Source organism: Salvelinus alpinus, chromosome 34, assembly GCF_045679555.1.
Source record: "Salvelinus alpinus chromosome 34, SLU_Salpinus.1, whole genome shotgun sequence".
In the NCBI taxonomy this organism is placed as follows: Eukaryota; Metazoa; Chordata; class Actinopteri; order Salmoniformes; family Salmonidae; genus Salvelinus; species Salvelinus alpinus.
In genome coordinates this window covers 122,154-149,189 of record NC_092119.1, presented here as the reverse complement: position 1 = coordinate 149,189, position 27,036 = coordinate 122,154, and the positions used below count along the sequence as shown (strand labels likewise).

The following is a 27,036-nucleotide window of genomic DNA, read 5'->3' as shown; positions in this document are numbered from 1 at the left end:
GACACAAACTCCTTCTTTCCCAAAACCCTTAATTCTTCCTGCTCCAGGCCACAAACAGGGCTGAGACACTCAGGACAGCAGCCCCCAGGAAGTAGTAGCTCCCTCCTCTTCTGGCTCCCTCCCCCTCCTGTTTCTGCTTCAGCTCTGGGACAACGCTAGCCATCATGGCCTTTAGCATGACCTCTGCCTCCACAGCCTCCGGGAGAGGACAGTTATCAGTGGAGGAGCCGTTGACGATGGCGACAGAAGGAGAAGTGGCTGGAGGTGGAAGATCAGGCTGTTTGGTTGAAGGGCTGGCGGCTTGGCCGTTAGCAATCATAATCAGACCCTGAGAGTCTTCAGACTTACTAACTGCTTTCCCCAGACTGTCCTCAGTTTGGCCGTGCTGGTTCGGACCAGACGACAGGTCAAGTTCTGTAGATCTAGAGAGAGGTGTGATCTGGGATTGTCTGTTGTGGTTCTGAACTGGTGGGAGTGTTTCAGACACCCAGCATGCTCTGTGTTTGGCCTTCCTGATTCTGGATGTATGCGTCCTCAGACACATGAATTACATTGATCAGCACCTCCTGGTACGTGTCCTCCTCAGGCTCGTTACGGGACACGGATTCCTCTCTCTCCTCAGAGACTCCATGCTGCTGACATGGCAGAGGCGTTGCAGTAGTCAGAGGGCCTGGAACACTAGACAAGGGCTCTGGGACGGGGTCTGGGACCACAGCAGGACAGGTCACAGCAGCAGGACTGGTCACAGCAGTAGGACAGGTCACAGCAGCAGGACAGGTCACAGCAGCAGGACAGGTCACAGGAGCAGGACAGGTCACAGGAGCAGGACTCGTCACAGCAGCAGGACTCGTCACAGAAGCAGGACTCGTCACAGCAGCAGGACAGGTCACAGAAGCAGGACTCGTCACAGCAGCAGGACAGGTCACAGAAGCAGGACTCGTCACAGCAGCAGGACTGGTCACAGAAGCAGGACTCGTCCCAGGAGCAGGACTCGTCACAGCAGCAGGACTCGTCCCAGGAGCAGGACTCGTCACAGCAGCAGGACTCGTCCCAGGAGCAGGACTCGTCCCAGAAGCAGGACTCGTCACAGCAGCAGGACTCGTCACAGCAGCAGGACTCGTCACAGCAGCAGGACTCGTCCCAGGAGCAGGACTCGTCACAGCAGCAGGACTCGTCCCAGGAGCAGGACTCGTCACAGCAGCAGGACTCGTCCCAGGAGCAGGACTCGTCCCAGGAGCAGGACTCGTCCCAGAAGCAGGACTGGTCACAGCAGCAGGACTCGTCCCAGAAGCAGGACTCGTCACAGCAGCAGGACTCGTCCCAGGAGCAGGACTGGTCACAGGAGCAGGACTCGTCCCAGAAGCAGGACTGGTCACAGGAGCAGGACTCGTCCCAGGAGCAGGACTCGTCCCAGGAGCAGGACTCGTCCCAGGAGCAGGACTCGTCACAGCAGCAGGACTCGTCACAGCAGCAGGACTCGTCACAGCAGCAGGACTCGTCCCAGGAGCAGGACTGGTCACAGGAGCAGGACTCGTCCCAGAAGCAGGACTGGTCACAGGAGCAGGACTCGTCCCAGGAGCAGGACTCGTCCCAGGAGCAGGACTCGTCCCAGGAGCAGGACTCGTCCCAGAAGCAGGACTCGTCACAGCAGCAGGACTCGTCCCAGAAGCAGGACTCGTCCCAGCAGCAGGACTCGTCACAGCAGCAGGACTCGTCCCAGAAGCAGGACTCGTCACAGCAGCAGGACTCGTCACAGCAGCAGGACTCGTCCCAGGAGCAGGACTCGTCCCAGAAGCAGGACTCGTCCCAGAAGCAGGACTCGTCACAGCAGCAGGACTCGTCACAGCAGCAGGACTCGTCACAGCAGCAGGACTCGTCCCAGGAGCAGGACTGGTCACAGAAGCAGGACTCGTCACAGCAGCAGGACTCGTCCCAGGAGCAGGACTCGTCCCAGAAGCAGGACTCGTCCCAGAAGCAGGACTCGTCCCAGAAGCAGGACTCGTCCCAGAAGCAGGACTCGTCCCAGAAGCAGGACTCGTCCCAGAAGCAGGACTCGTCACAGAAGCAGGACTCGTCCCAGAAGCAGGACTCGTCACAGCAGCAGGACTCGTCCCAGAAGCAGGACTCGTCCCAGCAGCAGGACTCGTCACAGCAGCAGGACTCGTCCCAGAAGCAGGACTCGTCACAGCAGCAGGACTCGTCCCAGCAGCAGGACTCGTCCCAGGAGCAGGACTCGTCCCAGAAGCAGGACTCGTCCCAGAAGCAGGACTCGTCCCAGAAGCAGGACTCGTCCCAGGAGCAGGACTCGTCCCAGAAGCAGGACTCGTCACAGCAGCAGGACTCGTCCCAGAAGCAGGACTCGTCCCAGAAGCAGGACTCGTCCCAGAAGCAGGACTCGTCACAGCAGCAGGACTCGTCCCAGAAGCAGGACTCGTCCCAGCAGCAGGACTCGTCACAGCAGCAGGACTCGTCCCAGAAGCAGGACTCGTCACAGCAGCAGGACTCGTCCCAGCAGCAGGACTCGTCCCAGGAGCAGGACTCGTCCCAGAAGCAGGACTCGTCCCAGAAGCAGGACTCGTCCCAGAAGCAGGACTCGTCCCAGGAGCAGGACTCGTCCCAGAAGCAGGACTCGTCACAGCAGCAGGACTCGTCCCAGAAGCAGGACTCGTCCCAGAAGCAGGACTCGTCCCAGAAGCAGGACTCGTCCCAGCAGCAGGACTCGTCACAGCAGCAGGACTCGTCCCAGAAGCAGGACTCGTCCCAGCAGCCGGCTCTGGGTCCGACACTGACCCGCTATCCATCTGCAGAAGCCATGAGCCTCCTGAGTATGGCTGGTTCTCACTGAGGAGAACGTCAGGCTTGCTGAGCTCCCGGTTATCCTCATCCATGGAGGTGAGCACCGGGGGTGAGGCTGGGGCCGTGAGCGGGGAGAAGTGATGGCTCTCGGGTCTCTGAGGCGGCTCAGTGTGCTGGTCATCTTCAGTCACCTGGAGGAGAGATAGCTTTTAGTTCCCGCTTCTCGTCAATGTTTTCAACTCTTCACTGATATTTCAAAATTTAGATGTGGTCAACAGATGCAATTTCATTAGTAAGATAAATTCAGTTTAACTCTATCTAGTCAGCAAACATACAACATCTCACAAGAAATACTATTCACCTGAGTTGCAGTTGGATCAGAGTCCTCTACTGGCTTCTGGTGGAAGGTGGTCACTTTGGCTGTTGGTGGCGTGGTGTCCTGAACCGGACGTCTCTCAGGGGCCTGGACCGAGGCAGGGGCAGCAGCGGTGGGGGTGTATTTAGTTTGGGACAGGGCTGGGTTTAGGTCTGACACAGGCAAGGTGAGAGTGGTTTCAGACAGGACTATATATAATGGGTTATCCTCCAGCGATCCAGTTTCTACAGGACCAGGCTGGGAGGAGGCAGCGTTATCAGAGTGAGAGAGTGGAGGTTGTGGTTCAGAGACCACTGTGGATTCCACTTTCACTGAGACAGGCAAAGGTGCTGCCTGGGTGGCTGTGACACGGCTTACTGCTGCTTCGAGAGCCTGTGGAGCTGGCGATGGGGATGCGCCAGCGACGGGAGCCTCAGCAACTGAACTTGTGGGGACTACTGGCTGGCCACCATCCTCCGGACAGGCAGTACTCTCAAGGCTGAGTGACTCTGAAGGTGGTGCCGGCCAAGCTGGGAGAACCATAGAAGATGTAGGGTCATCAGAGCTCTCTGAGATGGGCAGAGATGGACTGGTAGGAGGAGCAGCAGGAGAAGGATCTGGGGAAAACAAAAGCAGATTAGACTTTAAAAAGGAAATTAGTTTATGTATATAAGAATAAGGCACATCAACATCCCCAAACATATTTACCCTCCATGTTCTGTCTAAGATTTATTGTAATGGTGAAACCTGGTGGAAAATGTCCTGAGATTAATAAAGTGGTCCAGTCATATACAGCATTTAATCAATCAAATGCATTTGATTAGGCAAGTCAGTTAAGAACACATTCTTATTTACAATGACGGCCTTGGAACAGTGGGTTAACTGCCTTGTTCAGGGGCAGAACAACAGGGGAGCTTATAAAGTCCTTTATACATCACCCTTATAAAGCCCTTTATACATCACCCTTATAAAGCCCTTTATACATCACCCTTATAAAGCCCTTTATACACCACCCTTATAAAGCCCTTTATACATCACCCTTATAAAGCCCTTTATACATCACCCTTATAAAGCCCTTTATACACCACCCTTATAAAGCCCTTTATACATCACCCTTATAAAGCCCTTTATACATCACCCTTATAAATCCCTTTATACATCACCCTATAAAGCCCTTTATACATCACCCTTATAAAGCCCTTTATACACCACCCTTATAAATCCCTTTATACATCAGCAGCTTATAAAGCCCTTTATACACCACCCTTATAAATCCCTTTATACATCAGCAGCTTATAAAGCCCTTTATACATCACCCTTATAAAGCCCTTTATACATCAACAGTTTTCACAAAGTGCTGTACAGATACCCAGTTTAAAACCCCAAAGAGTAAGAAATGCTGGTGCAGAAGCACAGTGGCCTGGAAAAACTCCCTAGAAAGGCAGGACCCTAGGAAGAAACCTAGAGAGGAATCGGGCTCAGAGGGGTTGAACAGTACCAACAAAAAAAGTAATTTTCCCCTCTCGTCATATCCACAATTTTGAACGGAGTCACAGACAAAAGTCCTAGTGTCCAGTGATGTTTTATCACAGACAAAGGTCCGAGTGTCCAGTGATGTTTCACTGTAAAGTCTGTTTTTTAACACACTTTAAATAAAGTTTGATTTAATTTGATGGTGACTTACTGGTCTGGTTGTGCTTGGTCCACTCTGCTCTCAGTTCATCAGCCAGGTCCTGATGCTCCACCACCTCCAGGGCTGACATCAACTCTTCTGGCCAGTTCATTCTCTTCTGCACATAGTCCAGCAGGATCTGCATTGCACCTGAGTTACCAATACGGTCCTTCATGGCCTGGATTTCCTCCTAAGAATATGATGAATGAGAATATTTGAAAAACTAGAACTACATACAAGTATGTGGACACCCCTTCAAATGAGTGGATTCGGCTATTTCAGCCACACACGTTGCTGACAGGTGTATAAAATCGAGCACACAGCCATGCAATCTCCATAGACAAACATTGGCAGTAGAATGGCGTTACTGAAGAGCTCAGTGACTTTCAACGTGGCAGCATCATAGGATGCCACCTTTCCAACAAGTCAGTTCGCCAGATATCTGCCCTGCTAGAGCTGCCCCGGTCAACTGTAAGTGTTGTTATTGTGAAGTGGAAACGTCTACGAGCAACAACGGCTCAGCCACGAAGTGGTAGGCCACACAAGCTCACAGAACGGGACCGCCGAGTGCTGAAGGGCGTAAAAATCGTCTGTTATTGGTTGTAACACTCACTACCGAGTTCCAAACTGCCTCTGGAAGCAAGGTCAGCACAATAACTGTTCGTCGGGAGCTTCGTGAAATGGGTTTCCATGGCTGAGGAGCCGCACACAAGCCAAAGATCACCATGCGCAATGCCAAGCGTTGGCTGGAGTGGTGTAAAGCTCGCTGCTATTGGACTCTGGAGCAGTGGAAATGCGTTCTCTGGAGTGATAAAACACGCTTCACAATCTGACAGTCCGACAGACAAATCTGAGTTTGGAGGATGCCAGGAGAACGCTACCTGACCTAATGCATAGTGCCAACTGTAAAGTTTGGTGGAGGAAGAATAATGGTCTGGGGCTTCCTCTTTCAGCATGACAATGCCCTGTGCACAAAGCGAGATCCATACTAGAGGTCGACCGATTAATCGGCATGGCCGATTATTTAGGGACGATTTCAAGTTTTCAAAACAATCGGTAATCGGCATTTTTGGACACCGATTATGGCCGATTACATTACACTCCACGAGGAGACTGCATGGCAGGCTGACCACCTGTTACGCGAGTGCAGCAAAGAGCCAAGGTATGTTGCTAGCTAGCATTAAATTTATCTTATAAAAAAACTATCAATCTTCACATAATCACTAGTTAACTACACATGGTTGACGATATTACTGGTTTAACTTGTTTGTCCTGCGTTGCATATAATCAATGCGTTGGTTGTTAATTTATCATCGAATCACAGCCTACTTCGCCAAGCGGGTGATGATTTTACAAAAGCGCATTCGCGAAAAAAGCACATTCGTTGCACAACAGCCCCTGATTAGAGGGGAATCACCCACCTGGTGTCCCAGGTCTAAATCAGTCCCTGATTAGAGGGGAATCACCCACCTGGTGTCCCATGTCTAAATCAGTCCCTGATTAGAGGGGAATCACCCACCTGGTGTCCCATGTCTAAATCAGTCCCTGATTGGATGAGAAACCCTGAAAAAATGCAGTGGAACTGGCTTCGAGGTCCAGAGTTCAGTTAGAGGGTCCTAAAACGTATCGTATGCTTCCCAGTCGAAGCAGTTTGCTCATACACTGAACAAAAATATAAACGCAACATGTAAAGTGTTGGTCCCATGTTTCATGAGCTGAAATAAAAGATCCCAGAAATGTTCCATACGCATAAAAAGCTTATTTCTCTCAAATGTTGTGCACGGATTTGTCATCCAAAACAACTGGCCCTAATCATGACATCCATAACAAGGATAATATCTTACATTGAAGAAACGGTAAATGCTAAGTGGGATTATTGGGACGTCAAACTATGACATCACCCCATTGAAGTTAAAATCTTAAAATGGTTAAAGTAAGGGTTAAGGTCAGAGTAAGGGATAAGGTTAGGGTTTAGGATAGGGTCGTACCAAGGATCTCACTTAGCATCTACCATGAAGAAACATAATCAGACCTGAATAAGTCAATGACCAACATCCAACACAGTTTACCCACCCTGTCAGACTGTGTAAGGCAGGGGAGGTTGGCCATGAGCTCTGTGGCTTTCACTCTTCTCATAAACTCCCGCATTCTGCAGCGCAGGTGCAAAGACAGTTTATCACGTGCGAAAGACATCTCTATGCTGTTGAGAGAGTAGGAATCTCTATGCTGTTGAGAGAGTAGGAATCTCTATGCTGTTGAGAGAGTAGGAATCTCTATGCTGTTGAGACAGTAGGAATCTCTATGCTGTGGAGAGAGTAGGAATCTCTATGCTGTTGAGAGAGTAGGAATCTCTATGCTGTTGAGAGAGTAGGAATCTCTATGCTGTTGAGAGAGTAGGAATCTCTATGCTGTTGAGACAGTAGGAATCTCTATGCTGTTGAGAGAGTAGGAATCTCTATGCTGTTGAGAGAGTAGGAATCTCTATGCTGTGGAGAGAGTAGGAATCTCTATGCTGTTGAGAGAGTAGGAATCTCTATGCTGTTGAGAGAGTAGGAATCTCTATGCTGTTGAGAGAGTAGGAATCTCTATGCTGTTGAGACAGTAGGAATCTCTATGCTGTTGAGAGAGTAGGAATCTCTATGCTGTTGAGAGAGTAGGAATCTCTATGCTGTTGAGACAGTAGGAATCTCTATGCTGTGGAGAGAGTAGGAATCTCTATGCTGTGGAGAGAGTAGGAATCTCTATGCTGTTGAGAGAGTAGGAATCTCTATGCTGTTGAGACAGTAGGAATCTCTATGCTGTGGAGAGAGTAGGAATCTCTATGCTGTTGAGAGAGTAGGAATCTCTATGCTGTTGAGAGAGTAGGAATCTCTATGCTGTTGAGAGAGTAGGAATCTCTATGCTGTTGAGACAGTAGGAATCTCTATGCTGTTGAGAGAGTAGGAATCTCTATGCTGTTGAGAGAGTAGGAATCTCTATGCTGTTGAGACAGTAGGAATCTCTATGCTGTTGAGACAGTAGGAATCTCTATGCTGTGGAGAGAGTAGGAATCTCTATGCTGTTGAGAGAGTAGGAATCTCTATGCTGTTGAGACAGTAGGAATCTCTATGCTGTTGAGACAGTAGGAATCTCTATGCTGTTGAGACAGTAGGAATCTCTATGCTGTTGAGACAGTAGGAATCTCTATGCTGTTGAGAGAGTAGGAATCTCTATGCTGTTGAGACAGTAGGAATCTCTATGCTGTTGAGACAGTAGGAATCTCTATGCTGTTGAGACAGTAGGAATCTCTATGCTGTTGAGACAGTAGGAATCTCTATGCTGTTGAGACAGTAGGAGAGAGCAGAGAAGAAATCCTCAACTAAATGTACATATTTATTTAGATTAGATTTGACAATAAAAAAATTAAAAAACGCAATTCAACAACACATGTGGATACAATACATTTAAATGCATATTGAGGATAACACTTTAAAAGCAATTTATTTCCCATCGTGGTTCTCGCGGTCCAAAAGGTACGTGACTATGACCCAGCAGTGTGTGACGCAGCTTTACATTAGCTGTCAATGTACCCGCTAAACATTATGTATGAGGTGGGCTGTATTGTGAAGCTGTATCCTTACCTGGTCTCTCAGATGATACGTCCTACTTCAGTATGGATCTCAGACTGATCCATTTGGTAAAAAAAAAATTAAAAACAAAACATGAAATGAAAGAGGGGAAAAAAATATATAGTATGCCAGATTATGCAAGAATGAAATTTCCTTATCAGTAGTGGCAAAAGAACTGCTGAAAATGGAAACAGAACCCAGGATAATCACTGCTGCTCTGTCTGGGATACTCCCACTTCTATTGGCCAGGAAAATGAAAGGGAAAGTAAAAGATTAGTTAATAATGATGCAATGGCCCAAATTAGCTTTCAATGAGTTGAGAGTTTAAGGGGATTTCCTGCTTTTTGAACGGGGCAATATTATAGAGTATTATACAATACTATAGAGTATTATACAATATTATAGATTATTATGCAATATTATACAGTATTATACAATATTATAGAGTATTATACAATATTATAGATTATTATGCAATATTATACAGTATTATACAATATTATAGATTATTATGCAATATTATAGAGTATTATACAGTATTATACAATATTATACAGTATTATAGAGAATGTTTTATTTATTTTTTATTTAACCTTTATTTAACCAGGTAGGCAAGTTGAGAACAAGTTCTCATTTACAACTGTGACCTGGCCAAGATAAAGCAAAGCAGTGCGACACAAACAACAACACAGAGTTACACATATCATGTCAACTCAGTGAAAGGTAGCCTGAGTGCCAGTCTGGTTGTTGCCATCATGTCAACTCAGTGAAAGGTAGCCTGAGTGCCAGTCTGGTTGTTGCTATCATGTCAACTCAGTGAAAGGTAGCCTGAGTGCCAGTCTGGTTGTTGCTATCATGTCAACTCAGTGAAAGGTAGCCTGAGTGCCAGTCTGGTTGTTGCTATCATGTCAACTCAGTGAAAGGTAGCCTGAGTGCCAGTCTGGTTGTTGCTATCATGTCAACTCATTGAAAGGTATCCTGAGTGCCAGTCTGGTTGTTGCTATCATGTCAACTCATTGAAAGGTAGCCTGAGTGCCAGTCTGGATGTTGCTATCATGTCAACTCATTGAAAGGTAGCCTGAGTGCCAGTCTGGTTGTTGCTATCATGTCAACTCAGTGAAAGGTAGCCTGAGTGCCAGTCTGGTTGTTGCTATCATGTCAACTCATTGAAAGGTAGCCTGAGTGCCAGTCTGGTTGTTGCTATCATGTCAACTCAGTGAAAGGTAGCCTGAGTGCCAGTCTGGTTGTTGCTATCATGTCAACTCAGTGAAAGGTAGCCTGAGTGCCAGTCTGGTTGTTGCTATCATGTCAACTCATTGAAAGGTAGCCTGAGTGCCAGTCTGGTTGTTGCTATCGTGTCAACTTCTTGTCCTAGTTTGGGCTTGACAATGACAGCAAATAAGTTGGGAGCAGTAATTTATCTCTCACAGAGAATTATTAAGCTCAAAGTAGACCAGCGTCCCTGCCATGTGTGCCTGATCTGGACCAGCAGTGCACTATAAAGGGAATGCCCTGGTCAAAAGCTGTGCACTATAAAGGGAATGCCCTGGTCTAAAGCAGTGCACTATAAAGGGAATGCCCTGGTCTAAAGCAGTGCACTATAAAGGGAATGCCCTGGTCAAAAGCAGTGCACTTTAAAGGGAATGCCCCGGTCAAAAGCAGTGCACTATAAAGGGAATGCCCTGGTCAAAAGCAGTGCACTATAAAGGGAATGCCCTGGTCAAAAGCGGTGCACTATAAAGGGAATGCCCAGGTCAAAAGCAGAGCACTATAAAGGGAATGCCCTGGTCAAAAGCAGAGCACTATAAAGGGAATGCCCTGGTCAAAAGCTGAGCACTATAAAGGGAATGCCCTGGTCTAAAGCAGAGCACTATAAAGGGAATGGCCTGGTCTAAAGCAGAGCACTATAAAGGGAATTCCCTGGTCTAAAGCAGAGCACTATAAAGGGAATGCCCTGGTCGAAAGCAGTGCACTATAAAGGGAATTCCCTGGTCTAAAGCAGAGCACTATAAAGGGAATGCCCTGGTCGAAAGCAGTGCACTATAAAGGGAATGCCCTGGTCAAAAGCAGAGCACTATAAAGGGAATGCCCTGGTCTAAAGCAGTGCACTATAAAGGGAATGCCCTGGTCAAAAGCAGTGCACTATAAAGGGAATGCCCTGGTCTAAAGCAGAGCACTATAAACAATATTTATGAATGCCGACTTATGAATGCTGACAAGGTGCAGGTACCTCAACTGTTTTCAGCTCTCAGCCGTTTCTTTGAGTTTAGTTTATTCATGTCTACATGTCTACGTAGGCCTACATAGGCTTATAGACTACTACAGCTATCCTCATGTATTAGTTGACAGCTGCTATCTGTCTATCTTGTTGTTTGAACTGCAGATCGACCATTTAAAGTTGACAGTCAAATCTATCTACCAGGTTGATTTAATCCCCAGAGTGTCTGAGCGAGGAGACACACAAGTGATATGAGTCCTGAGCAGCAGAAGGGATAGGAGTCCTGAGCAGCAGAAGGGATAGGAGTCCTGAGCAGCAGAAGGGATAGGAGTCCTGAGCAGCAGAAGGGATAGGAGTCCTGAGCAGCAGAAGTGATAGGAGTCCTGAGCAGCAGAAGGGATATGAGTCCTGAGCAGCAGAAGTGATAGGAGTCCTGAGCAGCAGAAGGAATAGGAGTCCTGAGCAGCAGAAGGGATAGGAGTCCTGAGCAGCAGAAGGGATAGGAGTCCTGAGCAGCAGAAGGGATATGAGTCCTGAGCAGCAGAAGGGATAGGAGTCCTGAGCAGCAGAAGGGATAGGAGTCCTGAGCAGCAGAAGGGATATGAGTCCTGAGCAGCAGAAGGGATAGGAGTCCTGAGCAGCAGAAGGGATATGAGTCCTGAGCAGCAGAAGGGATAGGAGTCCTGAGCAGCAGAAGGGATAGGAGTCCTGAGCAGCAGAAGGGATAGGAGTCCTGAGCAGCAGAAGGGATAGGAGTCCTGAGCAGCAGAAGGGATAGGAGTCCTGAGCAGCAGAAGTGATAGGAGTCCTGAGCAGCAGAAGGGATAGGAGTCCTGAGCAGCAGAAGGGATAGGAGTCCTGAGCAGCAGAAGGGATATGAGTCCTGAGCAGCAGAAGGGATAGGAGTCCTGAGCAGCAGAAGGGATATGAGTCCTGAGCAGCAGAAGGGATAGGAGCAAAGTAGTCACCCTTTGAACTAGTATGACAGCTCAAGAGCTCATACATCAATCTCTGCTTAAGCTGTCACACACACACACACACACACACACACACACTAGTTACCTCTGTGGCCATTGTTGGGTGGTCAAAACCTTTACAACGTATGTAGGAATACAAGTTTCCAGAGTTAAGAAGCAGTGAAGCAGGAATGTGTCTGTCAGGTGAATGTTCTCTATTCTAAAACACGAGGTCATCAGAACCCTGGATCACCTAGTTACCTGTTCAGGTGTGTAAGGGCAATTACTGTTTAGAAGAGCCACAATACATTATTGATAAGGCCTACAATATTGTCTGAGTAAGTAGTCATTATGCCAAGTACAAACAGTAGACTACTATCTTTTTGAGGTGGCAGGGTAGCCTAGTGGTTAGAGCGTTGGACTAGGAAACTGAAGGTTGCAAGATCGAATCCCCGACCTGACAACGTAAAAATCTGTCGTTCTGCCCCTGAACAAGGCAGTTAACCCACTGTTCCCCGGTAGGCCGTCATTGTAAATAGGAATTTGTTCTTAACAGTCAGAGAGAGATAATTCATTGCAGCCAAAATAGTGTGTTACATTTTCAATATATCACTGATTAAATAATAAACATAGATTAGAAGGATAATAGTAAGTCCATGTTCACAGTGAATTCGTTGAAAAGAACAAAGACGGGAAGACCGTTTAACGTGTATTGGATGTTGTTATTTAGATTTTTGTCAGTAGCATTTTGTTAACTGTGGAACTGAAGAAAAATGTATAAGTAACTGTATTTTATACCTGACGTGAAGACCGAAGTGCCTGACGATATGCACTTCAGAAGAGAAGATATTTATAAATAAAAAAACGTATAGGCTAAACAAAGCCTAAATTCAGATCGGGTAGATTTCCCGGCTACAATGTATAATTTAGTGGTAATAATGTATTTAGCAGTATTGTAATGAAACAGCAAGAAGCAGGTATTGAACTCTCAACTTTCTAGTCCGAAGTCCAGCGCGCTATCGACTGTGCCCCAAAAGCATCGAGTCGATATCCGCGCGTATAAACCCAGGGTCGTTACAGTATGTATCCCAGTGACTGACTACTATGACGTTCCTTTTCTCTGTAATTCTTTCCGCATTCAGCTTTCTGACCAAATCCAGGAAATACTGTGTCGACAATTGCGCTCCATTCAACGATGGAGAAATATAATAACAATGCTGGATATAGTAACTGTCAGAAATATACCTTTCGGTGGCAGAAGTTCTGCATCAGCGAATACTTTTTCTTCTTCGGTGGGGTTTATCGGTGGTTGGCATCCAACGTTATGGTGCATGACCGCCACCTACCGTACTGGAGTGTGGGCCAGACACATGGACAAACTATATTTTACCTGCCAGCCCCTTCGCTCACCTCTTAAGGATCGGACCTTTTTTTCCCCAATTTTCGTCTAAAATGACATACCCAAATCTAACTGCCTGTAGCTCAGGACCCGAAGCAAGGATATGCATATTCTTGATACCATTTGAAAGGAAACACTTTGACGTTTGTGGAAATGTGAAAGTAATATAGGAGAATATAACCCTTTTTTTTTTATGTGTGCATGTGTGGTTAGAGTCCAGTGAGTGCACAAGGAGCCTGTGCAAGAGAGTCCGTGCAAAACATAATAATAGATAATAATATCCCGTGTGGCTCAGTTGGTAGAGCATGGCGCTTGCAACGCCAGGGTTGTGGGTTCATTCCCCACGGGGGGACCAGGATGAATATGTATGAACTTTCCAATTTGTAAGTCGCTCTGGATAAGAGCGTCTGCTAACTGACTTAAATGTAAATGTAATAATAAAATAAGGTGGTCAATGTAAACAGTCCAGGTAGCCATTTGATTAACTGTTCAGCAGTCTAATGGCTTGGGGGTAGAAGCTGTTCAGCAGTCTAATGGCTTGGGGGTAGAAGCTGTTCAACAGTCTAATGGCTTGGGGGTAGAAGCTGTTCAGCAGTCTGATGGTTTGGGGGTAGAAGCTGTTCAGCAGTCTGATGGTTTGGGGGTAGAAGCTGTTCAGCAGTTTAATGGCTTGGGGGGAGAAGCTGTTCAGCAGTTTAATGGCTTGGGGGGAGAAGCTGTTCAGCAGTCTAATGGTTTGGGGGTAGAAGCTGTTCAGCAGTCTAATGGCTTGGGGGTAGAAGCTGTTAAGGATAATTTTGTTCCCAGACTGCTTGCCGTACCGCCTGGTATAGAGGTCCGGATACCAGGGAGCTCGTTCCCAGTGATGTACGGGGCCGGACGCACTCTCCTCTCTAGCGCCTTAAGGTCGGATGCCGAGCAGTTGTCATTCCTTAGCCAAGATGCAAACCGTCCGGATGCTCTCGATGGTGCAGCTGTATAACCTTTTGAGCATCTGAGGACCCATGACAAATCTTTTCAGCCTTCTGAGGAGGAATAGGCATTAACGTGCCCTCCTCACGACTGTGTTGGTATGTTTGGACCATGATAGTTTGTCGGTGATGTGGACAACGGAACTTGAAGCTCTTGACCTTCTCAAGAGTGTGGGCACCAAGGAACTTGAAACTCTCGACCCGCTCCACGAGTACAGCCCTGTCGATGTGAATGGGGGCGTGTTCGGCCCTCCTTTTCCTGTAGTCCACGATCAGCTCCTTTGTCTTGCTCATATTGAGGGAGAGGTTGTTGTCCTGGCACCACACTGATCCAGGTCTCTGACCTCCTCGTCGTCGGTGATCAGACCTACCACCATCGTGTCGTCAGCAAACTTAATGATTGAGTTGGAGACGTGTGTAGCCCCGCAGTCGTGGGTAAACAGGGAGTACAGGAGGGAGCTGAGCACGCACCCCTGTGGGACCCTATGTTGAGGGTCAGCGTAGCGGATTTGTAGTAGCCAACCCTCACCACCTGGGGTCGCCCCATCATGAAGTCCAGGATCCAGTTGCAGGGCAATGGCAATTGTGTTGTCCTTGGATCTAGGGTGTCAGGTATGATCCTTAACATGCCTCTCAAAGCACTTCATAATGACAGAAGTGAGTGCTACTGGGCAGTAGTCATTTAGTTCAGTTTCCTTCGCTTTCATGGATACAGGAACAGTGGTGGACATATTGGAGCAAGTGGGGACAACAGACTGGGATAGTGAGAGATTAAATATGTCCGTAAACACACCAGCTAAATACTGCAAAGTTAGCTAGGACCTGGAAACTGTACGACGGTGTCTGTCAGCGCCATCTTGTAGTCGGTCACTTCTGCTGCCTGTCAGTGTCAAACATCAAATCACATTAGCTAAGTAGATAGCTGGTGCTAGCTATGTAGAGACTACTTTTGGTTATACAACCTTTTTTGCATGGCTCAAATCAAATCAAAGTTTATTTGTCACGTGCGCCAAATACAACAGGTGTAGACCTCACAGTGAAATGCTTACTTACAAGCTCTAACCAATAGTGCAAAAAAGGTATTAGGTGAACAATAGGTAAGTAAAGAAATGAAAACAACAGTAAAAAAGACAGGCTACATACAGTAGCGAGGCTATAAAAGTAGAGAGGCTATATACAGCAGCGAGGCTATAAAAGTAGAGAGGCTGCATACAGGCACCGGTTAGTCAGGCTGATTGAGGTAGTATGTACATGTAGATATGGTTAAAGTGACTATGCGTATAATGAACAGAGAGTAGCAGTAGCGTAAAAGAGGGGTTGGCGGGTGGTGGGTGGGACACAATGCAGATAGCCCGGTTAGCCAATGTGCGGGAGCACTGGTTGGTCGGCTCAATTGAGGTAGTATGTACATGAGTGTATAGTTATAGTGACTATGCATATATGATAAACAGAGAGCAGCAGTAGCGTAAAAAGAGGGGTTGCGGGGGCTGGGGGGCTTTGGGGGGGGCTCACAATGCAAATAGTCTGGGTAGAAATTTGAATACCTGTTCAGGAGTCTTATGGCTTGGAGTAAAAACTGTTGAGAAGCCTTTTTGTCCTAGACTTGGCACTCCGGTATCGCTTGCCATGCGGTAGTAGAGAGAACAGTCTATGCCTGGGGTGGCTGGGGTCTTTGAAAATTTGTAGGGCCTTTTTCTGACACCGCCTGGTGTAGAGGTGCTGGATAGCAGGCAGCTTAGCCCCAGTGATGTACTGGGCCGTACGGACTACCCTTTGTAGTGCCTTGCGGTCAGAGGCCGAGCAATTGCCGTACCAGGCAGTGATGCAACCAGTCAGGATGCTCTCGATGTTGCAGCTGTAGAACCTTTTGAGGATCTCAGGACCCATGCCAAATCTTTTTAGTTTCCTGAGGGGGAATAGGCTTTGTCGTGTCCTCTTCACGACTGTCTTGGTGTGTTTGGACCATTCTAGTTTGTTGTTGACGTGGACACCAAGGAACTTGAAGCTCTCAACCTGCTCCACTACAGCCCCGTCGATGAGAATGGGGGCGTGCTCGGTCCTCCTTTTCCTGTAGTCCACAAACTTCTCCTCAGTCTCGGTTATGTTGAGGGATAGGTTGTTATTCTGGCACCACCCGGCCAGGTCTCTGACCTCCTCCCTATAGGCTGTCTCGTCATTGTCGGTGATCAGTCCTACCACTGTTGTGTCGTCTGCAAACTTAATGATGTTGGAGTCGTGCCTGGCCATGCAGTCGTGGGTGAACAGGGAGTACAGGAGGGGACTGAGCACGTACCCCTGGGGAGCTCCAGCGTTGAGGATCAGCGTGGCAGATGTGTTGCTACCTACCCTCACCACCTGGGGGCGGCCCGTCAGGAAGTCCAGGATCCAGCTGCAGAGGGAGGTGTTTAGTCCCAGGATCCTTAGCTTAGCATATTGCACTATATTGCATATTGCACGCTAACCCTCATACAGGCTTTCTAAGGCCGCCTTTCATTCTAGCCTGAGCGCTAACCCACATACAGGTTTTCTACGGCCGCCTTTTATTCTAGCCTGAGCGCTAACTCTCATACAGGCTTTCTACGGCCGCCTTTCATTCTAGCCTGAGCGCTAACCCACATACAGGTTTTCTACGGCCGCCTTTCATTCTAGCCTGAGCGCTAACCCTCATACAGGCTTTCTACGGCCGCCTTTTATTCTAGCCTGAGCGCTAACCCACATACAGGTTTTCTACGGCCGCCTTTTATTCTAGCCTGAGCGCTAACTCTCATACTGGTTTTCTACGGCCGCCTTTCATTCTAGCCTGAGCGCTAACCCTCATACAGGCTTTCTACGGCCGCCTTTTATTCTAGCCTGAGCGCTAACCCACATACAGGTTTTCTACGGCCGCCTTTCATTCTAGCCTGAGCGCTATCCCTCATACTGGCTTTCTACGGCCGCCTTTCATTCTAGCCTGAGCGCTATCCCTCATACAGGCTTTCTACGGCCGCCTTTCATTCTAGCCTGAGCGCTAACCCACATACAGGTTTTCTACGGCCGCCTTTTATTCTAGCCTGAGCGCTAACTCTCATACTGGCTTTCTACGGCCGCCTTTCATTCTAGCCTGAGCGCTAACCCTCATACAGGCTTTCTACGGCCGCCTTTCATTCTAGCCTGAGCGCTAACCCACATACAGGTTTTCTACGGCCGCCTTTCATTCTAGCCTGAGCGCTATCCCTCATACAGGCTTTCTACTACCACCATATTACACAGTAATACCAGTTAATCTCTGACACACAGGACATCTAAAGTTCTATTTCAACACAATAGAAATGAATGTTTTTCAGCCCCTGTATTTATCATCATATTACGTAAGTGTTTCAGCCTGCCCGTGGCCAGAAAAGAGGAACCCCTCAGGGCTGTATATAAATCAATCGGTCTCTTGAGTTGGACTACCAAGGGCATTTCTACACGTAACACAGTACTGCTCCAGAGAACTGAAGGTAGGTTATAAACTAGAATTTATAGGAATATCTGTAGACATAAGAGCAGAACAAATTGTTTAAATGTTATATTGGCTGAACCAATTCTGTTTTATTTAAAACACAGAACACACCATCGTTTACATTTATGTAAAAAAAAAAATATATATATTATACCAGTGTCAGCTGGTTGTACCAATTTGTGAATATTTAACCCGTTATGTTGTTGTTGATTTGATTTGATCCCAGTCATTGAACTCCATACATCATGGAGGCTGTCTCCAGCGGTCCACACCCAGCCTCAGGATTCCTGTGAGTCCAGAGTTACTAATCACACTTGGGTTCAACTACACGTGGATCTGATTATTTGTTATGGAAATACCTACTTTCTGTGTATTTGAGTATTATCAAATAAATGTGGCCAAAATTAACTACTTTCATTGGAAATACTTTAAATTATTTTTTCAAATAATTTCCTCTAAATAGTCTACAAATATTTTCAAAGTACTTATTTCCAAATACATTCTTTTAAATACTCCTAGGACCTTGGTTCAAATGCATGGGGGTATTTATTTGTATTTGAAAATAATCTGTGTATTTCAGTATTTTCCAATACATGCCAATACTTCCCAAGCGTATTTCAAGATACATTCCAATATTCACCTACTTTGATTTTTCAAATAGAACATTTCTGATGACTTAATTTAAAATGTATGTGAAAGAAATTGAAAATAATTGAAATAGTATTTGAACCCAGGTCTGTTATCAATATACAGTGTATTAATTATTTACCATTATATAATATGTTTCATGTAATTGTTTTGAAACCGATTAACTAGTCTGCTTATATTATTGCACTCGCTAAATCGAGGGGTCTTAGGCCTAATTCACTGTGTGTAACCTGATTTGACGCATTCAAATGAGAAGTAAGAGTGTGCAACCAGGCGTTGACTGTACATGGATGGACCAAGGAGCCACCTTACCTTCCAGGGCCAGCTCCTTCTTGACCACTGGGTCGCTGACTGACCATCACCTTACCTTCCAGGGCCAGCTCCTTCTTGACCACTGGGTCGCTGACTGACCATCACCTTACCTTCCAGGGCCAGCTCCTTCTTGACCACTGGGTCGCTGACTGACCATCACCTTACCTTCCAGGGCCAGCTCCTTCTTGACCACTGGGTCACTGACTGACCATCACCTTAATGAGTCTATTGACTCACCCAGCTGGGAGACTGACCATCACCTTAATGAGTCTATTGACCATCACCTTAATGAGTCTATTGACTCACCCAGCTGGGAGACTGACCATCACCTTAATGAGTCTATTGACCATCACCTTAATGAGTCTATTGACTCACCCAGCTGGGAGACTGACCATCACCTTAATGAGTCTATTGACCATCACCTTAATGAGTCTATTGACACAGCCAGCTGGGAGACTGACCATCACCTTAACAAACTATAGTTTTGGCAAGTCGGTTAGCACATCTACTTTGTGCATGACACAAGTCATTTTTCCAATAGTTGTTTACAGACAGATTATTTCACTTATAATTCACTGTATCACAATTCCAGTGGGTCAGAGGTTTACAAACCTCTGAAAATTCCAGATGATGTCATGGCTTTAGAAGCTTCTGATAGGCTTATTGACATCATTTGAGTCAATTGGAGGTGTACCTGTGGATGTATTTCAAGGCCTACCTTCAAACTCAGTGCCTCTTTGCTTGACATCATGGGAAAATCAAAAGAAATCAGCCAAGACCTCAGAAAAAAAAATTGTAGACCTCCACAGGTCTGGTTCATCCTTGGGAGCAATTTCCAAACACCTGAAAGTACCACGTTCATCTGTACAAACAATAGTACGCAAGTATAAACACCATGGGACCACGCAGCCGTCATACAGGAAGGAGACGCGTTCTGTCTCCTAGATATGAACGTACTTTCGTGCGAAAAGTGCAAATCAATACCAGAACAACAGCAAAGGACCTTGTGAAGATGCTGGAGGAAACAGGTACAAAAGTATCTATATCCCCAGTAAAACAAATCTTATATCGACATAACCTGAAAGGCCGCTCAGCAAGGAGGAAGCCACTGCTCCAAAACCGACATAAAAAAGCCAGACTACAGCTTGCAACTGCACATGCGGAAAAAGATTGTACTTTTTCAAATCAAATCAAATTTTATTTGTCAAATACACATGGTTAGCAGATGTTAATGCGAGTGTAGTGTCACAAGCCGGCTCATAGCCTGTGACAAAAATGAGGGGACACGAACAACAGGTATAGGCCAATTTAAAGTTCTTTATTCTACAACAAACTATTAACTTTAAACTAAGAAAAAGGAATGAGGTGTGGAAGTATCATAATGTAAGGTGTATGTAAAGTGCATGGATGCGTGAATCTGTGTGTGTGAATATGACTGAGTGAAAACTATGCAAAACTACAAAGGAACAAACAAATCATGAGCATACCTGGAGGAGCAGAGAGAGAGAGAGAGAGAAGTGATTAGTGACAGTTTTATACCCTGAGCCCAGGTGGCTCCAATCACTAACGACCCTCCTCTGCCTGCAGGAGGAACCACCCCCTGCACTGCAGAGGAGGTGCCGTGACACCCCCCTCCTTAAAATGAGGGTCCCACCCTCAACCCAACTTCCTCCAACATATTCAAAATAATTCAATTTTCCCCAAAAACAACAACAACAAAAAAAAACAATCCCGGCTCCTAGCAGTAGCCCCGTGTCCCCCAGCCGACTGTCCGCCCCTCAAACTCGGCAGCCCTGGTACCTGGTGAGCAATTTAAGAGGAGAGAGGCACAGACAGCCCGTAGGGGTCAACAGAGAAAAGGTACAAGCTAGGTTAAAGGAGCACGGGACAGAGCATCAGCAATGATATTATCCTTACCCTTAATGTGCCTAATATCAAGGTTGAATGGTTGCAAGAACAAAGCCCAACGCATCAGGCGCTGGTTGGGGTTTTGCAGGGACCTCAGAAAAACCAGTGGGTTGTGGTCAGTGAACACAGTTAAAGGGGTCAAACCAGAACCAACATAGACCTCGAAGTGCTGTAAAGCCCAAATGAGACCTAAAGCCTCCTTTTCAATTACAGAATAGTTTTTCTGATACTTATTAAATTTCCGGGAGAAGAAACTGACTGGACACTCAACCATGTAATCATTCTCCTGGAGAAGCACAGCCCCCAGCACCGATTTGACTGGCGTCTACCTGCAATTTGAAAGGTTTCCCAAAATTTGGTGCTGCCAACACAGGTGCCAAACACAAAAGAGCCTTAACTGCATCAAATGCCTCTTGACACTGGGGGGACCAGATAAAGTCAGCCTTGGCCTTCAACAGATTGGTCAGAGGGGACACTACTACCGAAAAGTTTTTACAAAAAGCACGGTAGTACCCCGCCATTCCCAGGAAGCGCATCAGTTCTTTCTTTGTAGAGGGCTGTGGAAACTGCTTCACAGCCTGAACCTTGGCTTCCACGGGACAGACAAATCCCTGACCAACAACCTTGCCTAGGTATGTGACTGTGGCTTTGGCAAACTCACATTTTGCCACTATGTAAAGTGCATGGATGCGTGAATCTGTGTGTGTGAATATGACTGAGTGAAAACTATGCAAAACTACAAAGGAACAAACAAATCATGAGCATACCTAAGTCGCTCTGGATAAGAGCGTCTGCTAAATGACTTAAATGTAAATGTAAATACCTGGAGGAGCAGAGAGAGAAGTGATTAGTGACAGTTTTATACCCTGAGCCCAGGTGGCTCCAATCACTAACGACCCTCCTCTGCCTGCAGGAGGAACCGCCCCCTGCACTACAGAGGAGGAGCCGTGACAGTAGTGAAATGCTTGTGCTTCTAGTTCCGACAATGCAGTAATAACCAACGAGTAATCTAACCTAACAATTCCACAACTACTACCTTATACACACAAGTGTAAAGGGATAAAGAATATGTACATAAAGATATATGAATGAGTGATGGTACAGAACGGCATAGGCAAGATGCAGTAGATGGTATCGAGTACAGTATATACATATGAGATGAGTAATGTAGGGTATGTAAACATAAAAGTGCATAGTTTAAAGTGGCTAGTGATACATGTATTACATAAAGATGGCAAGATGCAGTAGATGATATAGAGTACAGTATATACATATACATTATATTAAGTGGCATTGTTTAAAGTGGCTAGTGATACATTTTTGATCAATTTCCATTATTAAAGTGAGCTGGAGTTGAGTCAGTATGTTGGCAGCAGCCACTCGATGTTAGTGGTGGCTGTTTAACAGTCTGGTGGCCTTGAGATAGAAGCTGTTTTTCAGTCTCTCGGTCCCTGCTTTGATGCACCTGTACTGACCTCGTCTTCTGGATGATAGCGGGGTGAACAGGCAGTGGCTCGGGTGGTTGTTGTCCTTGATGATCTTCATGGCCTTCCTGTGACATTTGGAGAAATGTCCTCTGGTCTGAAAAAAATATAATTGTTTGGCCATAATGACCATCATTATGTTTGGAGGAAAAATGGGGAGGTTTGCAAGCCGAAGAACACCATCCGAACCGTGAAGCATGGGGGTGGCAGCATCATGTTGTGGGGGTGCTTTGCTGCAGAAGGGACTGGTGCACTTCACAAAATAGATGGCATCATGAGGGTGGAAAAGTATGTGGATATATTGAAGCAACATCTCAAGACATCAGTCAGGAAGTTAAAGCTTGGTCACAAATGGGTCTTCCAAATGGACAATGAATCCAAGCATACTTCCAAAGTTGTGACAAAATGGCTTAAGGACAACAAAGTCAAGGTATTGGAGTGGCCATCACAAAGACCTGACCTCAATCCTATAGAAAATTTGTGGGCAGGACTGAAAAAGTGTGTGCAAGCACGGAGGCCTACAAACCTGACTCAGTTACACCAGTTCTGTCAGGAGGAATGGGCCAAAATTCACCCAACTTATTGTGGGAAGCTTGTGGAAGGCTACCCGAAACATTTGACCCAAGTTAAACAATTTAAAGGCAATGCTACTAAATACGAATTGAGTGTATTGTAAACGTCTGACCCACTGGGAATGTGATTAAAGAAATAAAAGCTGAAATAAATAACTCTACTATTATTCTGACATTTCACATTCTTAAAATGTTCTTCTATTCTTACTAGAATTAAATGTCAGGAATTGTGAAAAACTGAGTTTAAATGTATTTGGCTAAGGTGTACGTAAACTTCCGACTTCACCTGCACATGTCCAAAAAAACACAAACAATCTCCTAGATATAGTACAGACACTTCACTTTTCTTATTATATATTCTAGATTTAGTGCTGCCACCTGGGGGATGGAGTGTTGAAGTATATCCTGGTAGCGTGTGTTACCTAACCTCCCGTTGTGTTATGTTGTATCATAATATCACATCTAATTTAAAGACCAGGATGGTAGAACACTGTCCAAGAAGATGATCAATGAAATGACCAAAAATATACATGTTTTTGTTGTTGTGTATCTATAGATCATCTTTTAAAAGAAGACTCTCTTCCACCTTAAAGTTCCAATGGGGTGTATATTCCAAACCTTCCCCGGCGAACACGCTAGAGGTCTTCAACCTCTTCTGTTTCTGTCTCATCATCGGCGCAGCGATAGGAGGTCTTCTACACGTGTGGATGGTCTACAATCTGAACTACCAACCCTTTCCGTCAATGGTGGTGTCCAGTACCTGGGGCTGTATAATAGTCCTGCTGCTGCTCCTCTTACACCCCGTCCGCTGCGTCCTCTCTATCTCAGTGCCCTCCCTGGGAACCAAACAGGTAGCATTGTCAATAGGGTTTTCATTAGGGTTTCATTAGGGTTTCACATTTCGTGGCAAAAAAAAGAAAGAAAGTACGAAGCAGACTAAACTCTTTAGTCCTTTAAGAACCTGCTTTATGTCAAATATTGTTTGATAACACTTGGAAAATAAAAAATGTGGCTCATAACATAACAACATAAGATAAGGATGTTTGTTTTGTTAGGTTCTGAACAAACAGAGTAAAAACTCAAACGGACGACCAGGAAAAGCTCAAACCAAATTTATTCAACCCACTGGGTCAAACAGCTGCAAATACATTTTTGCACATGATCAAACAGGCATTTTATATGTCAAGATGAGGTTGGGGGTGTAATTTCTCAGAACTGTTATCTGTTGCCCGATATACTGCCTAGATTTTGAGGTGTTGTTTTCGCGGTCATGTATTCTGTTCCCCTTTTCTCTCACAGTAATTTGCAGTCAGTAACTTTCCACATACCTAGTTCCTCTTTACCCCTAACACAAACATTCCTTAAACATGTAATGTAATCAATACATTCTAGTATGGTAACATGAATAAGTACATTTCAAGCTAGAATCCAACAGTTTCCAATAGTAGGACTGTCTTCATCAGGACACTGTGATAGACTAGTAGTGTTTCTGATAGTAGGACTGTCTTCATCAGGACACTGTGATAGACAAGTAGTGTTTCTGATAGTAGGACTGTCTTCATCAGGACACTGTGATAGACTAGCGTCTTGTCCAGGGGGTGTACGGGTACATCAAGCTGCCTATGTTTCTGCTCCTATGAGCCGTTGGTTCCTGCTCCTATGAGCCGTTGGTTCCTGCTCCTATGAGCCGTTGGTTCCTGCTCCTATGAGCCGTTGGTTCCTGCTCGTATGAGCCGTTGGTTCCTGCTCCAATGAGCCGTTGGTTCCTGCTCCTATGAGCCGTTGGTTCCTGCTCCTATGAGCCGTTGGTTCCTGCTCCTATGAGCCGTTGGTTCCTGCTCCTATGAGCCGTTGGTTCCTGCTCCTATGAGCCGTTGGTTCCTGCTCCTATGAGCCGTTGGTTCCTGCTCGTATGAGCCGTTGGTTCTTGCTCCTATGAGCCGTTGGTTCCTGCTCCTATGAGCTGTTGGTTCCTGCTCCTATGAGCCGTTGGTTCCTGCTCCAATGAGCCGTTGGTTCCTGCTCCTATGAGCCGTTGGTTCTTGCTCCTATGAGCCGTTGGTTCCTGCTCCTATGAGCCGTTGGTTCCTGCTCCTATGAGCCGTTGGTTCCTGCTCCTATGAGCCGTTGGTTCCTGCTCCTATGAGCCGTTGGTTCCTGCTCCTATGAGCCGTTGGTTCCTGCTCCTATGAGCCGTTGGTTCCTGCTCCTATGAGCCGTTGGTTCCTGCTCGTATGAGCCGTTGGTTCCTGCTCCAATGAGCCGTTGGTTCCTGCTCCTATGAGCCGTTGGTTCCTGCTCCTATGAGCCGTTGGTTCCTGCTCCTATGAGCCGTTGGTTCCTGCTCCTATGAGCCGTTGGTTCCTGCTCCTATGAGCCGTTGGTTCCTGCTCCTATGAGCCGTTGGTTCCTGCTCCAATGAGCCGTTGGTTCCTGCTCCTATGAGCCGTTGGTTCTTGCTCCTATGAGCCGTTGGTTCCTGCTCCTATGAGCCGTTGGTTCCTGCTCCTATGAGCCGTTGGTTCCTGCTCCTATGAGCCGTTGGTTCCTGCTCCTATGAGCCGTTGGTTCCTGCTCCTATGAGCCGTTGGTTCCTGCTCCTATGAGCCGTTGGTTCTTGCTCCTATGAGCCGTTGGTTCCTGCTCCTATGAGCCGTTGGTTCCTGCTCCTATGAGCCGTTGGTTCCTGCTCCAATGAGCCGTTGGTTCCTGCTCCTATGAGCCGTTGGTTCCTGCTCCTATGAGCCGTTGGTTCTTGCTCCTATGAGCCGTTGGTTCCTGCTCCTATGAGCCGTTGGTTCCTGCTCCTATGAGCCGTTGGTTCCTGCTCCTATGAGCCGTTGGTTCTTGCTCCTATGAGCCGTTGGTTCCTGCTCCTATGAGCTGTTGGTTGTGGCTTGAAGAATCCTATTTATTTGTTTCCTCAGAAAATTGAATCCAGCTTCATGTTTTGTTTCCTTGCCATGGTACTTCCTGGTACGGCGATACTTCCTGGTGTCATCGTTGCAACCCTACAACCAGGGCAGGAAGATCCTCATCTCCACCGCCCTGGTTATCGTGGTGACCAGCTGCATCCCCAACATGACCAGGAACTTGAGCCGCTCTGTTGACATGATCAAGTGCTCCTCCCACAGGTGAGCCCCTCTGTTGACATGATCAAGTGCTCCTCCCACAGGTGAGCCCCTCTGTTGACATGATCAAGTGCTCCTCCCACAGGTGAGCCCCTCTGTTGACATGATCAAGTGCTCCTCCCACAGGTGCGGTGCCATTGACCCGTGGTAGCCCTCCCAGCTCCATGCACATAAGGGACTCACCCCTGGGGGGCGTGCTACCTTCTCATTTGGAATATCTAATTTGCATACTCCTTGCATCCTCTCTTTCCTCGTCTCCGTCTCAAAACCCATTGGATGAGAACGCCAAAGGTCCCTCCCTTCTGACCTTCTCCTCCAATGGGTTTTTGAGAAGGAGACGAGGAGAGAGAGGACACGAGGAGTATGTGTAAGACCTGACTGACTATTTTAGTTGACTACAATTACCAATGTTCATATTAATGGAAGTGTTTTGGACTACAGAGTTCATATTTTAGTTATAGGACTACAATTACCAATGTTCATATTAATGGAAGTGTTTTGGACTACAGAGTTCATATTTTAGTTATGGGACTACAATTACCAATGTTCATATTAATGGAAGTGTTTTGGACTACAGAGTTCATATTTGAGTTATGGGACTACAATTACCAATGTTCATATTAATGGAAGTGTTTTGGACTACAGAGTTCATATTTTAGTTATAGGACTACAATTACCAATGTTCATATTAATGGAAGTGTTTTGGACAATAGAGTTCAAATTTTAGTTATGGGACTACAATTCCCAATGTTCATATTAATGGAAGTGTTTTGGACTTCTAACCCCTTTTAAACATTGTGCGTTAGAACTTCAGACTTCTGGGTTGTCCCATTGGATTAGTTGATTTCTTCCGCATCCATTGATACCAACTAGATTGTGATTTAACAAGGGCTTAGATAGAACGGTGTTTTGTGAGACAAGGGGGCCCCGAAGAGGCACGGGGCCGGGTCTTTCTTATAAAAAAAAACGTCCGAATGGTTTGAAATTATTAAAAGCTATGAAGACTCTCACAAACATGTAGATATAATGGATTATATGTTTTGCTGTCACAAATGCCAAACTCCACACAGTTGTCACTAATAAGTTGGATATTCCACTGAGCAAACCATTTCTGTACTTATGGCATTTATATACAGTACCAGTCAACAGTTCGGACACACCTACTCATTCAAGGGTTTTTCTTTATTTTTTACTATTTTCTACATTGTTGAATAATAGTGAAGACATCAAAACTATGAAATAACACATATGGAATCATGCAAGCAAGCAAAAAAGTGTTAAACAAATCAAAAATATATTTTATATTTGAGATTCTTCAAATAGCCATCCTTTGCCTTGATGACAGCTTTGCACACTCTTGACATTCTCCCAACCAGCTTCATGAGGTGGTCACCTGGAATGCATTTCAATAAACAAGTGGGCCTTAAAAGTGAATTTGTGGAATTTATTTCCTTGTGCGTTTGAGCCAATCAGTTGTGTAAATCAAACCTCTACATCAAAGCTTTCTCTGCCCTTAACTTAGTTC

General features: G+C 46.2%; 2 protein-coding genes across 3 annotated transcripts in view; both read left to right on the top strand.

The window, feature by feature from the left end:
- mrps26 (mitochondrial ribosomal protein S26) overlaps positions 1-27,036 on the top strand; it is a 197,241-nt gene that overhangs the window by 119,029 nt on the left and 51,176 nt on the right. The gene's annotated exons all lie outside the window — the stretch shown is intronic.
- LOC139563644 (osteoclast stimulatory transmembrane protein-like) overlaps positions 17,325-27,036 on the top strand; it is a 28,684-nt gene continuing 18,972 nt past the window's right edge. Inside the window, exons 1-4 of one of the 2 annotated variants that reach the window (XM_071382487.1) lie at positions 17,325-17,454; positions 17,683-17,745; positions 22,937-23,231; positions 25,402-25,514. In XM_071382487.1, coding sequence (XP_071238588.1) covers positions 17,702-17,745; positions 22,937-23,231; positions 25,402-25,514 — 452 coding nt within the window. In that variant the 5' untranslated portion in view covers positions 17,325-17,454; positions 17,683-17,701. Of the gene's footprint in view, positions 17,455-17,682; positions 17,746-22,936; positions 23,232-25,401; positions 25,515-25,610; positions 25,638-27,036 lie in introns of those variants that run through there. The other variant, XM_071382489.1, reaches the window with a different exon arrangement.